The sequence below is a fragment of the Plectropomus leopardus genome, chromosome 18 (genome assembly GCF_008729295.1).
Source record: "Plectropomus leopardus isolate mb chromosome 18, YSFRI_Pleo_2.0, whole genome shotgun sequence".
NCBI lineage: Eukaryota > Metazoa > Chordata > Actinopteri > Perciformes > Serranidae > Plectropomus > Plectropomus leopardus.
Window position 1 is genome coordinate 26,942,637 of NC_056480.1, and position 18,081 is coordinate 26,960,717.

The 18,081-nt window shown below is 38.3% G+C and overlaps 1 protein-coding gene across 1 annotated transcript; it reads left to right on the plus strand.

Annotated features, from left to right (window-relative positions):
- The first annotated feature begins 393 nt into the window (after positions 1 to 393).
- txlna (taxilin alpha) lies at positions 394 to 16,665 on the plus strand. The gene is made up of 11 exons (XM_042506584.1): positions 394 to 467; positions 2,180 to 2,372; positions 4,735 to 4,992; positions 6,750 to 6,841; positions 9,374 to 9,544; positions 10,710 to 10,904; positions 11,012 to 11,131; positions 11,234 to 11,308; positions 12,131 to 12,223; positions 12,316 to 12,411; positions 13,359 to 16,665. The coding sequence occupies exons 2-11, from the start codon at positions 2,189 to 2,191 to the stop codon at positions 13,686 to 13,688; spliced, it is 1,614 nt and encodes a 537-aa protein (XP_042362518.1). The 5' UTR covers positions 394 to 467; positions 2,180 to 2,188; the 3' UTR covers positions 13,689 to 16,665.
- The last annotated feature ends 1,416 nt before the right edge of the window (positions 16,666 to 18,081 follow it).

Sequence of the window (18,081 nt, forward strand, 5' to 3'; positions counted from 1 at the left end):
TTGTCTTTGTACAGTATTCCAATGTGTATAGGTCAGAAATAATTATTTTGTATATATTTTGTTTTACACATCATCCCAACTTTGTGTATTGAACTGCTGAAAATGTATATATAAATACAAAGATAAATATATATATAAAATCTATGTATGTATGTATCTATCTATCTATCTATTTAGCTATCTATCTATCTTTATTTATTAATTTATTCATTTTATGCTGGCGTTAATATTCACATCAAAAATCCATCTTTATTTATGTTTTGAGCCGCACAGACCTTTGGAGTGGCAAACCGTTCCTATAGATGGCGGCAGAGCATCACGCTGGGATGTAAACCGCTTTTAAAACTACAACGAAGAAGAAGAATCCAAAGTTATGACCGGAAGTCTTTTTTTTCTTGCTCACGCTGTTGAGGAAACCTGCAGTTCAGTTCACAGCAACACTAGATATTTACCCCTCGGCTCAGAAGGTAAACAACTCCCTAACATCTCACACAGCGGTATACAATGAGGAGAGAAGTACATTTTTTGTATGTCTGTGTTTTTACATGTTTATTTCCTGTATACACGAGCTAACATGGGTAACTGTTAGTCGTGCGAGCTAATACAGCCGCATCTGGCGGCTAGCGAACGTTAGCAGGTGTTAGCTAACGAGATGTGAAAGCTCGATAGCAAGAGGTGAAGCGAAAGCTAGTGAGCTCAGGGTGCAGATGATAGGAAATGTAGTTAACATTTGCTCTGATATATTTTCGAGTACACATGCAAATATAAAACTAGTCTGGGGTCACTCACGATACTATTTAATTTGCTTAACGTGAGATAAACAAACTTTCAGAAGGATGTCATAGAATTCCAAGTCAACGTTAGCTGCAGTTCTGGCGGTCAAAAGTTTCTGTATAAATAATTAAGCTACGTCACACACAGCCATTGCCAGAGTCGAGATATTTTGCTGCGTATTAATTTTTTAGCTTCAGTCCAGCTTTGACCAGCACTCACAGAGCTCAGCTAATATTTAGCTAGAGACCAACATTACATTTTATTTTGTTAAAAATGTCACGTTACTCTTCGCATTACCGCTGAGGACGACAGTTAATGTAAGCAAGATGAAGATGATAAAGATGAATTGTAGATTTATTAAAATGTCATGTGATTTACCGTAAAACCTTCAATTTATAGCACGGGCGGTTGCTTGCTTAAATCACTGAACTCACCAGCCTCATACTTGGGACAGATGTCTATATGGGACGGGCTTTTAATTCCTTTCACATAAAACTGTCGTTCAGCAAAGATGGAGATACAATCAAATAATATATTTAACCTTTTGCTTTTGAGACCTGGGCAAGTTGGCTTTATTTTATTCTAAAATATGGGAAGAAGGTGATAAGTAACACCCCCAAAAAAGAGAGAAAATGAAACAAAAAAATGCAAAGTGAGAAATTACCTGGAAAAAAAGACTAAAAAATACAATCATTCTGTAAAATTATTTTTTAATATATGATCAGTAGTGTAGTAGTAGTAGTAGTAGTTCACTAGACATATTTCCTCAGCTTTTTAAAACAAGTAGTCCTCTACATCTACTAATATCTCTTTTTTTTAAGTTGCATCTCTCTTGTTTACTATGCCTGTAATTCTGTCTTCTTTGGTGCTCATGGTGTCGTTAAAATTAATTGAATGATTGAATTAAGGAGTCTTGCCAAGCTAACATTGTGAGTAGCCTGTCCATAATGACAAAAGTTTGAACATACATACATACTGTATGCGTGATCTGAGCAGTTAACTAAGGTTGTCTCCGGCAGGTAGCCAACAACCCGGTTGTATAAATCCAAAGAAAGTATAAACATTAAAAAAAAAAAAAAAAAAAAAAGGCCCATAATTGAGAAAGGCCTTTATTTGTCAAAATGTGTTGCCAAACCGGGCTAGCAAAAGGGACTGGGTATTTAATTGGGACTAGGCTTTTATTCTAAGTTTTACGGTCATTGCTGTTTTATGTGAGCAGGTTAGTCATTTTTGGGACCAGAAGAAAAGAAGAAAATCATGTTGATGTTGTTACATATGTTACTGTCATTATGATGAGTTTATTGTACTGGAATAGCTTGAGGGCAAACAAGTTCTGATAAGTGTTACTTTGAGTGTCATTGCTACTGAGTCTGTTAAGAATCACAGGTGTTTCTGCTTGTAACAGATCCCAGAGATGATAAAACAAGACACAGAAGAGTCTGCCACCCAGGGCAGTGAGGATGCTCCACCTACAGCAGGAGGGACGGAGTCACCTGCAGCTGCTAAAGACAGCTTGGACAGCAACAGCCCCAAAGAGTCTGAACCACAGACGCCACAGACAGACACACCTCCACAAGGCGATGAGGGGGGAAGTGAAGGTAAAATTGAATTATTTAGAAGGTACACTGTATGTTGTTGACAGGACTATCTCTGTGACATGAGATCCATTCATAAGGCAGTAGGAAGCGGACTTTGTCTGCCTGTCAGTGTGGTCGGTAAATCCTGAAAGGGTAGATAAATTTATTTCTCCATAATAGATATTTTTAACAGGCACTGATATCAGTTAATGTTGTGTTAAGATGATGAGCTGAGTGTCTTGGTCTATTGCATGCAAACCCCCACTTAAAAATAATAATACTAATAATACTTACTTGATAATACTTGGGATGGGTTTGGTCTGACTCGGGCTCAGTATTTGCTGTGAGGATGTCTGATTGGCTGCGTTCAGGCTCAAACTCATGTGGGTTTGGGTTGTAATTTTTTGAGAATTCCTATCTTTTTCCTAAAATTTCAGAGCTATCTGAAGTAAAGCCCAAAGGCAAACTTCTCCCAGCAGCAATAAAACATGGAATAACAACAAGACTATTAAACAAAAGTACAAAATTGTGCTTAATAATAACTGTTAGGGTTTTTGGTAGACACACGTTATGAGTTTAAGCACTTTTTCTTGCCAGATATTTCTTCTGCTCATAGTTTAACAAAGTACATGTATTATTTTTACTTTTTCTGACTCACTGCTGGTGTAAGTGACTCATCTCCCAACAGAACGGTTTAATTTCAGTCTGCATGCATGTTTTTTTTTTTTTTCAGTCAAACATTGCTAACAGAGCAGCTAATGTTGCTACTGGAAGTTAGCAAAGTGAGAAGCTCGTCCAGGCAGGTCCGACATGTATGTTCCTGTATTTTTTTTCCGTAACGACATTGTTTACATGTGACCCGTGCTGTTGCCTGTTCACCCATATTTTTTAGAAATCCAAAATATTCCCACACTACTGATTATTACAGACTGAATAACGTTGTCATCATCGTCACTTCCTCTGCAGCTTGCCATTATCTGCCTGCCGCTGTTTGACGGTAACACAGAATTTCTAAATAAAGGCTTATCCTAAAGATGATGGTATGGATCGATGTTTTCTCTTTGCATCCATCAAATTGCATCATTGAATTGCTATTTATCCTAATTGATGGATCATTGCACCCCTAGTATTTACTTGTGTAGAACATTGCTGAAGATCCTTACACATATCTTAAAAAAGTTTTTCTCTGTAAGCACTGCATAATTTGCTCGCCATCATCTGCAAAGTGGGTCATGATTTTAATCCTTAATAAGTGGCTCACCTTTCTCACTAGGGATGCATACAGCTCTACAGATACGCTTTGAATTTATGTTTGTGATACTGCTTTCACTTTTCTCTTAAATTGTTGCAGAAATGCTCAAATGCTCGACTGCTTTTTAGTAAGACTGATGGTAACAGCACACGGTGCAATATTTGTGACAAGAAAACAACTAGTTCACATTCAGAAAACTTAATTGTCCGTCGTGCCAGAAAATCGTCTTAGATGTGGCACAACAAACAACGTGCGTTGCAAAACAAACTCAGACAATAAACATACAGCATATGTTCTTAAAAATAGAAGAAATACCTAATACAAATAATTTAGACCGAATAAAAATCACAATATACTACTTTGTGCATAGTGACACAGTGTTTACATAGACATATGGATCATTACCCTTATTTGAGATGTTTCTGGCAGTGGGAATGAAGATGTTTTTAGAAGTGTTTTTCTTGGTCATGGGGACTTTATAGCAGCGGCCTGATGGTAGTAGCTGGAGAGACTTCTGCAGAGGGTGAGTGGGATCTTTTGTAATGTGATTAACTTTCAGCTGCCTGGGTACGAGGCACTGACAGTGGAGTTTGGGTTTTGCCAATTATTTCACTTGCTTGGTAAATGATCCGGGAAAGCTTTGATTTATATTTAACAGAGATGAAAATGAACCAAAATGAGATGTTGAAAGTGAGCAGTGCTCACTTCTTAACATTTATTATTCAAGGAGTGATTTGTACAAAGCTGTTAGGATGTCTTTTCTGACATCAAATCCTCCAAGTTTCTGAGTTGAATACATCGTAAACTTGAGTTAGTGGTTTCTTACATGAATGTAGATCGACAGTCGTGGATATTTTCAGAGGTGCTGCCTTAATAAAAAGACTAAACGTCTTTGGTGTTGCTCTGCAAGTGCCTCAACTATTTGCCAAATTTTATCCTTGTTATGTTTTGGGAGAAAAAAACACCACTAACTACATCCAGGAGCCAGAGATGCTGGAAGTATTGCCAGCAGCAGTCTCAAATGCCACATTTAGTAGTGTAGGATGTGTTTTTTAGATTCACAACTTCCAAGTCCAAGAAAAAGTCACAAAAATTTGACGTTCTTTTTGATCATGTTTGCATGCTTTGTAGTTGCAGAAGCCGCACTTTCATGCGACATGGCTGAGGAGCTGAGCCGGCAGCTGGAGGACATCCTCAGCACCTACTGTCGGGAGAGCATTTCAGACGACGCCAGCATGGTGCCTAACGGGCAGTCACACAGCCCAGAGCTCAACGGGCTGACCAACGAGAGGGAGGACGACAAGCCAGAGGACAAAGTCAACGGAGCTGGCAACGGCGTGGAGAAGGAGCAGAAGAAGACTCAGGAGAAGAAGAAAGTGAAGGGTCTAGGTAAGGAGGAATATACTCTTCTTATTTTTTATATTGGTCATCCCATCAGACTCAGTAGTAGATGTAGCTTTTAGGGATGTCAGGGTACCAAAAATCTAGTGATCAGTACCAACACCCCCAAAATTACGCAATACTCAACCCCAAATTTGATACCAAAAAAGACTAAATTTTGGACTTTAGCTCATGTGTGTTTAAGCAACTTTTCTGCTCACATTCAAAACTGTCTGTACATTCAAAACATATCCCACATATCTTAGAGAAGCTGAGAATAAAGTCATAATATTTTGGATTTAAAAAAAAACAACTGTTGTTTAGTCTGCTGTGCACGACACACACAGGCGAAGGAGAGCTCCCCATGTCACGCATGTCAGAGAATTATAGGAGGCGTGCGGCCAAAGCACCGGGCTGCACCGTTCCATAGTAAAGAAAAGCGTCGTGCAGACCATGTTGAGCAGGGTCAACATTGCCACCGTCTTCCACGTGTAGTTTTTGCGTGTGCTTGTAGGCGTTCTTCTTCTGTAGCATTTGAGGACAGACAAGAACACTTGTGTATCTGCTGCCATCCTCTCTTCTGCAGAAAAACAAGTACCGTGGCATTTTCAGAATGTTGGTACAAGGGCTGGGCAATAAACATGATACACACCGTTACCGTGATATGAGACCACATACTGTCTTGAGATTTTGGATATCATCATGTCATGATATCAAATAAGAACAGTCTTTATCTGATTTTAAAAGCTGCAGTAAAGTGATGTCATTTTCGGAGCTTATCAGGCTGTTCTACTTGTCCTAATACTTGCGTTCACCCACTTAAGTCATTAAATCCACATTACTGATGATAATCAAAATAATTAACATTCTGTTAATATTTTGTCCAAATGCAAATAGTCCTCCCTAAAATAATTTCATAGTATCAATATCTACGAATTTCGTCATATCGTTACATTTAAGTTTGTTGCCCAGTCCAGCATTTATGAAGCTTTTGGGGAGATTTAAAATATTGTGATATATACCATGTACCGTGTGATATGGCCCAAAAATATCGTGATATTATTTCAAGGCCATACCATCCAGCTCTAGTTGGTACTAACTTGGTACCGAAGTATCAGTTCTGATGGCATCACTTGTCGTTTTATACTGATGCAAAAACTGACTTGTATTTTGGTAATTAAAGCTAAATAAATGTAAAAAAAGAACTGACTTGAAAAGTATGGCAGTGTTAACAGTTTTGAGGCTAGTTTGATAAATAAAACTAGGCAGAAAAGTAGCGGGCAGTATTCATTGACTTTATGGTTTTTGTCCAAAACAGTTGCACAGAAATTGGGAAAAGGGCTTTTGAGTATTCTGAACCCTCAGCCTGGAATTTCTAGCAGAATGACTTGAAACTGAAGGAGCTGGTGTCATTAAATGTTTTTAAATCTAAATGAAAGACTTAGAAGCAGATTCTATAGGATGAGGATGTTTTTTGACTGCCTGGTTGTACAACTGCTTCCCAGAAAGTCCTTTTTTGACTCATAGATATTTCTTTTTTAATGCAAATTTTAGTGCTTGTGAATTGTATTTTTGTCTTTCTTTGTGTCTCTGTCTGAAACTTTGTGTTTTCAATGCTGAGTGTCTTAGCCAGTCCCCCTTCAAAAAGAGATTCTTAATTTGTGACCGACCTGGTTGAATAAAGATTAAATCAAAATAAAATAAAGCTAGTTCTACTCTGTTTTCTAACAGTCTCTCTGATTCTGTCCTGTCTGTTGTCCATGCAGGCAAAGAGATCACGCTTCTCATGCAGACTCTGAACACGCTGAGCACCCCAGAGGAAAAGCTCGCAGGCCTCTGTAAGAAGTACGCTGAACTGGTGAGTGTCTCCTGCGAATGGAATAAAGCCCTTAAGTGTGGTTATAAATCAGTCATGTCCAAAGTCTGGCCCGAGGGCCAGATGTGGTCCTCAGACTAGTTTGGCACAATATTACACACACTCATACTGCTTTGTGCACAAAATGCGCTTTTCAAAATCAAGCTTTAAAAAAATAGTACACATTAATATCATTTTCTACTTTTACTGAGTTAATTTTTTTAACCAACATCGGCCCTAATCATAAATCTCAAATATTCATTCATTTTCAGAATTTTAACCCTTTAAACGCCAGGTTTTTGTCATGATGCGCCTGTTTTTAGATGAAAGAAAAAAGAACCCACAAACAATGAATTATTTTCAATATGCTACATGCAAAGTATATATATACAGCTTGGAATTTTTACCTAACACCAGATATTTCCTGCTAGATAGCAGACATGGCCACAGCCAAAAAGCATAAAGTCAACAGCGAAGTGGGAAGTTGAAAACTTTTTTCTTTTAAAGAAAAAATAGTTGCATTTGTGTCATTTATATGTGAATTTATTTATTTTTTAATGACCTGTATGATGAGAAAAGCAGTTTGGACACTCTGCTATAAATTCAAAGGGAATTCTCCGGAGTGTAAAACAGAAATACATGCTGGACGTATAGAGTTTAGAGTAAGGACAGAGAGTTGGTCAGGGGGACTTTGATGCAAACAGGGAGTGTACTTTAATGGGATGCAGTGACGTTTGTCAAACAGACACAGAGTGGTGCAATGCAGATCTCTGTCCTGTGACCTCAGTCAATACAGGGTGTCCCTAAATGATCAGCTGGAGCTGTGTGTGCTGCAGGAACTCTTATATTGACTGTGTGTGTCTGTGTGTGAATGTTTAAGTGGCAGACCATCTGTTTGGATGTATGTGAGCTTGAGAAAGCTGGTGTGTGTGCTTGAGCGGTGTTTCAGAGCTGATGTACGAGGATAAGTGTTGGTCTACACTGCAGTGTTTTTATCGACTGAAGGAAGACAAAAATGCCTCCAAAATATCAGCTGAATGTTTTAGCATCACGTATGCTTGTGCTGTCGTCTCAGTGCAGGATGGATGAAACGGGATGTACTGTGACTCACATTTGTCCTATAGCTCAAATACAATATGTGTTTGAACAGCTTATTAGAAAACAAAGCAGAGTTTACTGCAGATAATATTTTTTTAACCCTTAGGAACGGTTTGCCACATTTTATGTGCTTTTCATTCTTTGTATTTTGATCATTTTGACTGTGTTCATGAATATGGCAAGACTGTGTATTTTTGTTTAATCTTGGAAATTCCAGCTCAGCTCCTACAATTAGTCTAAAATACACTGTGGAAAAAAATTGTTAAACTCATACTGTTCAGTGCAAAAATTGCACCATTTAAAACCCATTCGAATTGTGATTTTTGATTTCACAGCCAGCAAAGCATAAAAACATGCATTGTATTATTTCTGGGTTACATTCTGGGCTTTTGCTTTGGAATATGTCATTTTTACTATTTTCCACCTGATGATGTCATTTTTACCATATTTGGCATATGAAGAAAATATATGCTATTTTTACTAGGTGCACTATCACAATGCTGCAAATCACTGACATATCGATTGATTTTTTTTTATGAAGATTTTTTGGGGGGCATTTTTGCCTTTATTGGATAGGACAGAGTCACAGATGAAAGTGGGAGAGAAAGATATGACATGCAGCAAAAGGCTGTGAACTGGAGTCGAACCCACAGCCGCTGCGGCAAGGAGGTTTTGGTTTTTTTTCATTTAAATTCTTCAGATTATGAAAAATCAATGATTATTTGATACTTGATTATGAAAAATGCGTTTTGTGTGCAGTGATACAAGTGTGTGTCATATTAAAGCGGGCCCTGAGGGTTAATGACAACACAATGCTTTGTGTTACATTTAGGATGATTTAAAGCTACAGGAATCAGTATGATTGTTTCAAAATTTGGTCAAATGGGTGTGAAAGTGAAAAAATGGTAATTTATTTATTTTTTTTCTTATTTTTTTTTTTTTTTTTTTTATTATTTTAAAATAAAGGTCGTATCTTCTATAAAAGTGAGGGATTGGACAAGAGAAATCTTCAAAAAATAATCATCATGGTACTAGATATTAATTTAAATATTTAATCAAATAAATTTATTGGGATTATCTATAAAACCATAAAACATGAATACCTAATGGGTATTTAATTAACCTCTAAACACATTTTTATGACATATCTAGCACTTAGGCACTTAAAGTACAAAAAATATTTTAATATATAATTATTTTAAAAAAAGCGCATTTCGTGTGCAGAGCGATACGAGTGTGTGTAATATTAAAGTCGTCTATAAAGGAGAATAATAATGACTAGTATAATAAATAATAAAAAAATTATGAGTATCTATAACCCTAAACAGATCAAGGTATTTTAACCTCAACACATTTATGAAATCAGCACTTAGCCAATCAAGTCTAATCTTGTTTTCCAGTTTAACATCTTAAAACTTATGTGTGTGTTCGTGACAGCTGGAGGAGCACCGCAACACTCAGAAGCAGATGCGAGTTCTGCAGAAGAAACAGAACCAGCTTGTCCAGGAGAAAGACAACCTGAGGAACGAACACAGCAAGGCCATCCTGGCTCGCAGCAAGCTGGAGAGTCTGTGCAGGGAGCTGCAGCGACACAACCGCTCACTCAAGGTACAAAAACAGGACTAATACCACAAATATACACTCCCAACTAATGTAATGATTCAGCGTATGACTTCAGCAACCATAGCCTTTTGAAGGTCCAACTTCTGTTGGTCTGTCAGCTCATGTGTACTGTGACTCCTCAGATAAGCTGCCTTCAACTTTTTTTGGTTTGGCTGCCCTCAGAAAGTCAAGGATTTTGTTTTTTGCTAGTCATTATGCTGTGCAGTGTACTTCTAAGGACAGTTCGGTCACCAGATTTAGCTGCGGAGTGAGCGCTCCTGACATTTATGGTTCTCTGAGGTCCAGCTGTGGACATGATGCAGCGGCTCAAGGGACAAGAGCTGAGAAGACATTATCTTCTCTCTTCTGTTTCAAAGTGGTCAATTTACGGCTAACAGCAGCGTATTACGACACAGTCTCTGGCTTTTGTTTGATATCTACTGTCAGCAAAAAATGTTGTTGCACATTTCTGATCCCTCATTAGGGCTGTCAGCTTGTTTACTATATTACATGAATGCCACTATCACACTGAATGTCCTGCTGAGCCCTGTTAAAACTTTAGAAATTCATTTGGAAAAAAAAAAGAAAAGTTAAATGTTCGTATTTGACAGCCAAATGTGATTCGACTGACAGGTCAGGTACAGCCCTAGATTTTAGTTAAGATCAGTTTTAAGACAGTATATGAAGATGCATTTGCTCTCAAGTTTTTGCCTTGATTTATGTTTGGACAAATGTTTACTAAAGTGTAGTTTGTGGAGAAGCATCACAAGAGGAGTGAAATGTTTTCCATGGTGGAAGCAAGCAGCACAACATTTGTTTTGCACACGTTCTGCCGGGGCAAGGCGATATTTGTTTCTGTGTCTGTTTCAAATTAAAAGCCCTCTGAAACGCTCCTGTCAGCAGTTGATAAGACAAGGATTTTTATGGTGAAATAATTGCACGACCATGTTGTTGACAGTACAGAGGCTGCACAGCCCCATAAATGTTTGGAGTATAGGCTTTTAATTTGGAAAATACATAGCTAATAGCAGGAGGCAACGCCACAGCAGCAACGCTTACAGTGTGAACACCGCACAAGTGCGAGCCACAGTAGTTTAGTGAGGTGGCCATCATATGCTGCTTATTGCAGCAGTGTGGCAGGGGCGTTACACATTTTTCTTTCCATCTGCAGGAGGAGGGGATGCAAAGGACGCGTCTGGAGGAGGAGAAAAGGAAGGAAGTCACCTCCCATTTCCAGGTGACACTAAATGACATCCAGGCTCAGATGGAGCAGCACAACGAGAGGAATGCCAGTCTGCGACAAGAGAACACGGAGCTGGCTGAGAAACTCAAGAAGCTCTATGAACAGTACAAACTACGAGAGGAGGTGTGTGTCTTCTTTGAGGGGCAGCGTGTGAGTTTTCATAGCTCACAATCATGTCCATTTCTCACATTTACTGGATGTCTGACAGGCTTTTTATTTTCCTCCTCCAGCACATAGACAAAGTGGTGAAGCACAAAGACCTGCAGCAACAGCTGGTGGACGCCAAGCTGCACCAGGCTCAGGAGCTGCTCAAGGAGTCAGAGGAGCGCCACGACAGAGAGAAAGAATTTGTAATTATCCACAAAACAAGCACAAAACAAAAAAAACAACATGCTTGGTCTTGTTTTATACATCAGTGTTACAATAATTTGCCGTTTTCCTCGTCTCTTCAGCTACTGAAAGAAGCGGTGGAGTCTCAAAGGATGTGTGAGCTGATGAAGCAACAGGAAGTTCACCTCAAACAGCAGGTTTATTATCAGTCTTTACTCTTCAACTTTAAAGCTGCAAAAAAAGTTTGCACATTAAATATGAGGATCATTCCATGCCAACTTACATAGGGCTTCCCAGTTCATGTCATGGATTTTCTTGAAAAAAAAAATAATGCTGAAGCTTATTTTAAATTCATGAGATTTCACAAAATCCTATAGCTGTACTCCAAATACTTTTTAAGTTAGGAATTTTTGAAGTTTGGCCCTTGGAGCTAAATTTCAGCATTTTTGTGAAACTTGGCAACATGTTTTCATTTCAATGGCTGTTTCTGAATGGTTACAGTAATTGAATTAATAACATGAAGTCATTTTTCACAAGAATGGGAAATCTGCTATTTTTTAAAAAAAAATGTTTATCTCCACTAGTTTTCACTTTCTTGCAACTAAATTTCTATGATGTGTATAAATATAGCTCTATCACATCTAGAAGTTATTTCATCCTGCATTAAAAAAAAACAAAAAACGTGCTACAGGTCTTGCTAATCTTAGATTTACAGGACAGTACTACTATTCATTGCGGATTAAAAAAATTGAGATTTAGTATTACTCCTTTTTCGTTTATTAATTTTAATAACTAGTTAATAATTTATTAAAATGCTGAAATTTAGCTCAGAGGGCCAAACTTCAAAAACACATAACTTAAAAGGTATTTGGAGTACTGCTATAGGATTTAATGAGTTTAATAGACGTTTCAACATGAGTTTTTTTCAGAAAATCCGTGACATGAACTGGAAAAAGTTTTGAATTGTGGGTGAGTTGGAATGCAATAACCCGTGAGTAAACTGACTGTTGTTTTCTCAGCTTTCACTGTACACAGAGAAGTTTGAAGAGTTTCAGACCACTTTGTCCAAGAGCAACGAGGTCTTCACCACATTCAAACAGGAGATGGAGAAGGTGAGGTGTCTGTTACTGTGAGGATGTGACAGAAGGAGAAGTTGTATTTGTCCTCTGCAGGAGGTGACGGTCTTGTTTCCTTTGTGCTCCAGATGACCAAAAAGATCAAGAAGCTGGAGAAGGAGACGGCCATGTATCGGTCCAGGTGGGAGAGCAGCAACAAGGCTCTTCTGGAGATGGCAGAGGAGGTAAAGCAGCATTTTGTATTCATTGTCATGTTCTGACCAACAATGCCTTACGCTAAATAAAACCAGGGGTGCCAATATTGACTTGTTGACTGCCATCGGAAAATAAGATGATGTTCACTGATGGCAGTGGCTGATGTTTTTGTGTTGTGTCACACAGGGATGTCAGGGTACCAAAAATGTAGTGCTCAGAAACAGACTGTGAATAAAGATGGATGACATGACAGTTAATTCATCTAAATTAATTGCTTCCATCAGTTTTTGCTGTGAAAGTATTTTAAATATTTAAATTCAGGTAGACGAGTTGGTCAGTGAATAATTGAATAATTTTTAGTTTGGTTAATGCAAAGGACTGAAGTTTCCGCTCACTGTCAGTGACGTGTGAAGTAAAACTGAGTGAACTGTGATTGCTAACTGAAGTCCAATGATCCCCAGTCAGCACCATATATTCAACCCTGCCGTGACATCTTTGTTTTCCTCTTTTTTGTACCATAAAGCTGCTGGATTTTAGACATAATTGTGCCTCTCGATGGTTTAGCAATGGTTCTGAGAACATAGGTCTAGTCATTTTTAGATGTTTTAATGCATAAATGTTACATATTATACCTTTATCAGTCAATCTATCAGACTTCATTTGTGTAGAACTTTTCATACAGATTGACGTCCCCCATACACGCACACACACAAGCACACAAACACATGAAAAAAAAACAACTAAACTTCATGATTAAGTAAAGCATTAAAGAATTGGTTCTCATTAAACCAGGAACTGAGGAAATGCTACCATAATTGTGGAAAGTTCACAAGTATCTGAATATAATATTCATGTGTAATTGGTCTAATTAAAAAAATAAAAATCTAATTGTAAGTTTTAAGTCAGTTGGTCTCCCAAAATGTGCAGATAACTCTAACACAAAAGCGGAAACGTTGATGAATGTGTTTGTGTGCAGAAATCAGTGCGGGACCGTGAGTTTGAGGCTCTGCAGGGTAAAGTCCAGCGGCTGGAGAAGCTGCGGCGGGCGCTAAAAGTCGAACGCAACGAGCTCAACAAGAAGGTTCAAAACCTCAGCGGTCAGGACGGAGGCACAGCAGGAGCCCCCACCTCCGACCCCGGGACTGACTCCCCCTCTCCACCACCCACAGACTCTTTACTAGAGCCCAGCAGCCACCCTGTCCCTGACAGCACCCCCTGCTCCCAGTCCTGCCGCTGTGAGCCTGAACTGGACTCACACAGCCTCCTAGAGGAGGCAAAAGCTCCGCCTGTGGCCGCGCAGGAATGAAGCGACGCTGCTCACAGTCTCCTCTCTCCCCTCCAGCATCAAGCCACCTAACTATAAGCCACCAGCCTGCAAGCCACTCCTCCTCCGCTGGATGAAGCTGATCACATAGCAAGGCTAGCTCGTGTCCTCCCAGCATGCTCTGCAGGCTTTCTAAAGGTGATGAGAAGATTGTGCCTCATCGGTCAGTACATTTACATGCACACCATGACTAGGTTACTGAGAATGACCTTTTTAAGATGAAAGTTATCTTGACTAATGTGGTTAAGTAATTAGCACCAGAAATAAATCCATTCTTCAGTTGAAAATAACCTATTTTTTGGTGACACTCCAAGAGTGTGTTACATATGCTGCTGCTTGTGTCGAAACATGGCTTTCATGCCACAATACGATGTCAGTGGTTAACTCTTAATAATAACTTTATTCATACAGCACTTTTAAAAACACGAACAAAGCAAGGCAGAGGTGATAAAAGTTGATAATACCAAACAAAGGCCAGACAAGAGTCAATGTAGAATTAGATTGGAGATTTTAGGCAGAAACATGTTAGAAATATGATAACAAAATAAAGGCATTTAACACGGAAGATTAGTAATAATGATAATAATAATAAGCTGGATCAAGACAGAATAAAGAGATTTGTTAAAAGACAATTAAAAAGTCTATAAAATGGGTTTTAATAATAGATTTAAAAGAAGCCACTGATTAATGGATTAACCACCAAGAATAGTTTTGACCTTTTATGCATGTCTGTCTATAGATTCATTTTGCTACTCTTTAATTCACTGCTCTGGGTACCATCCAAATCTGGAAGGAGCCGTGTTAACGTGGAAACATGGAACCCACTGCTGTTTGGGCTTCACTGCTTAGCTGATGTTAGCCTTAGCTGCTCTGCACTGGGTTAGCAAGCAGCGCTGCTGTGGAAACATTGTGCCCAAGTGTCCCCTTGGGTCACCCCAGTGAGTAAGCAGTTCAGTTTTAAGCCTTTAGCATTGTTGACTATTGTTAACTCTGTTAGCACTGTTAGCATCGCCGGCAGGGCTAGTGGTGCTGACATAGTAAACAATGCTAAAGGGGGTTTGTGGCTTAAAATGAAGGCACATACTCATGAGGGGGACCTGAAAGAAAGACCAGAGGTTTAGCTAAATGTTTTATCTTCAGCAGGGACGGCGGTGTTTGCCAGCTTCCACCCAATGTTTCTACAGCAAAGTGCTGAGCAGCCAGTGCTATCAGTGGCTAACCAATGTTGACTGATGGGTGGGGAGAAGGCATGATGTTAACGCATGTTAACCCAGCTAGAAGGCTGTCTGTCAGCAACAGATGGTAAAATGAAATTAAAAACATTTCCAATACGAAACATTCAAATTTCACCACCTCCAGAACGATGACACTTTAAAACGCGCAAAAATTCACTTTGTGCGAACTGTCCCTTTAACTTGACTAAAACAGCTCTACAACTTTCCATGACAGCTACAACAATCTGAGCTAGTCTTAGTGTGAATGTAAATGTACAGACTGTGCTGTTCTCTTTTACTACACATTCCCTTTCTGAAACAGCGCTGCTCGGGATGACACAAGCCAATCTGACGAGGAGTCATCAGAGTGTGTGTGTGTGTGTGTGTGTGTGTGTGTGTGTGTGTGCGCGTGCGTGCGTGCGTGCGTGCGTGCGTGCGTGCGTGTGCGCGGCCACTCAGTTTGTCTCATTTACATCTTGAGAATCAAAGTGGTCGGAAGGAGTTTGACTCACAGCTCGCCATAAAGGCCACTTGTCATAATTTACTGATTTTGTTTCAGGTGAAGTCTTAACAGAGATGTGAGTCAAATAATTTCTTTAGCCAAATCAAGTTCTTAATAACAAAGAAATAATATAGAATTCTGCAGAATTATTGAAGGAAATTTCTCATTCTTAATGTCCGCACAGCTCAAATGCACACAACAGCATTTGTAATTTGATCTGAGTTGTTGCTTGTAGACATTTCTCTGCTCATGTTTTTGTTTTTTTTTTTGCTTGTTTGCATCACACTGCTTTGTTTCTGTTTGATTTTGTGGTCTGTATTTATTGTTGACAGCATAATCTTATATTGATATGCATCCTATAAGAGCACCACTATAACAATATATGTTTATTTTTTATGAATTTAGAAATGTATTAAGGTGACACTTTAATGACCAACGCTTCATTCCTAATCTTTCAGTTCGGTTGTTAGCAACATTATTTTTTTATTTTTTACAGTCTGCTCATAACTTTGTCAGCCGACCACTTGAAGCTCGTTTAACTCTGTCATTGGTGAGTATGATTTGTGTGTGTGTGTGTGTGTGTGGTTTCCGTGGCGATGATTGTCTATTCCCAGCCCTGGTAATTGCAGTAGCTTGTAAATCAGGTTTTAACTCAAGAATGTTAAAGGAACCTCTATGCAACGCTTGCCTCTTGGTTTTTATTCTGTGGCAGTCTCAACTGACAAGCACTTAGCTGAGAATGTATATTCATGATCTCCACTCTCCCGCATGGATGTATTATAAAACATATCTCACAGCAGAACTTAATTTTTGCTCTGAACCTCGATGATCGCCTCTCTATCGTCTGACATTGAACGTAATCTGGTGCATCTTTCCTGGTACTTTGACAAGGTGCGGTGACTGAGCCCCATGGGAAGACGGAGGGAAAATGTTCTGAATCGTAGTTTTCACTCCCAAACATGTCCATTTCTCTTCTTCTGTACTACTTAATATGTAGCATCGGTAACAAGGTGTCAACGTATAGAATCAGTCATTTTTCAGCTGACATAGAAATGGCAAACTTAATTTCTTCCATTGTCCCACAGAGGACAGACTCATTGTACCTCTGGTCCCGTGGTGGAGGTGGACGATCACTGACCATGAGAAGGAACCAAAGATGTTTCCTTTTTTTTGTCTTTTGCAGTACTTTTATCTGGCCCTGTATATTTTGTTTCTTGTTAAATAAAAGATGTACTGGTGTATATTTAAGTTGCTGGTTGTTGTTTTTTTACTTTGTTAGCATATTTAGAAAGCAGTAAATGTGAAAAAGTGTCTTTTATGGAGGAAGATTTGTCTCAATATTGCGTGTCCATGTGTTTTCTGCAGGATTGGTAAACTCAAAACAATATTTTGAAAATATAAAATGATCTGCAAATACAAAAATTAAAATTAATTTGATTCATTTAAAAATAAATGAAAACCTTGTGTATGTATTCCCAACATTCCCAACTTTAACATTTGTCAATCCAGGTTTTTTTTTTGTAAATCTCAATTCTGAGCTTGTGTACTTGTGCTTTACGCACACAGATTCTGTTATTTGCAAAAAAAATTTTTAGGTTTTTTTGTAGAAGCTGTTTTAAATTTACAGATAACACATTTACACACCTGCTGTTGATCTCACACAAATACAATTGAGATAAATCCCTCTCGATAAAAGAATTTGCAGATCTGTTTTATATTTGCTAAATATATGTAAATTTGTATTCACTTGTATATGTATTGTATTTGTTGTTTATATTTACAGATTGCACATATTGTTAATCTCACACAAATAATATAAAGACGAATCTCTCTCCATATTTCAGAATTTGCAGATGTTTTATATTTGAAGTTATTGAGTTTACTAAAACAGTGTTAATGAAAGGTGTATGATCTTTACAGAAAACACATTTCTACACATTGTCGATCATCTCACATGAATAATATTGAGACAAATCTATCTCCATACACTGATTACTCCACTCAAGTTTATATCAGGGATTCTCACAGTTTTGCACATTGCATCACTTGTTTCCAACCTGGGGTTCCAGATCCCCAATAGGGGTCGCCAAAGCTTCACAGGGGCCATGTTGATTTCAAGGGGTGGAAGAAAACCTTTAAAAATCCATAAAATAGGCCTATATCCATAGTAAAAACACAAAAGACACCTCACAGGATAAGGGGACAGTGAAGACCTGAACACAAGCTTTATTCACACTCTTCAGTCTTCTGAACAGATAACAAAAATTACCCTATTAATATGTAGGATTGCTGAAAATTAAAAATACATATTACAGACAAGGAAGTATATAAAAAGTTCCAAAAATATTTGGAAAAACTAATCTCTGATGTCATATTCAAAAGTAATAGTATATTCAAAATTCATCCAAATTTAATTTTACATACATTTCCTGCAGTTTTTCCATTCACTATTTGGGTTTATTCTACAGCGCATGTCAAAACAATATTTTACTGTCTAGGCCACTTGAAAATAGTTCCTGTGGTCAGAGAGCATGACGACAAAGCCGGGGTCATTGTGGATGGTCTTGTCATAGAAAATGCTGTTTTTTTTAATGCATCGAATACAATATGAAATGTCCATAAAACACGTCACTTAGTCAGGGACTACTACTACTACTAC

Excerpts from the sequence above, each read along its gene's own strand:
- txlna (XM_042506584.1), top strand. The coding sequence starts at position 2,189 with ATGATAAAACAAGACACAGAAGAGTCTGCCACCCAGGGCAGTGAGGAT. Across the intron at positions 6,842-9,373 it reads GTAAGAAGTACGCTGAACTG|CTGGAGGAGCACCGCAACAC; the intron begins GTGAGTGTCTCC and ends TGTTCGTGACAG. Across the intron at positions 9,545-10,709 it reads GACACAACCGCTCACTCAAG|GAGGAGGGGATGCAAAGGAC; the intron begins GTACAAAAACAG and ends TTCCATCTGCAG.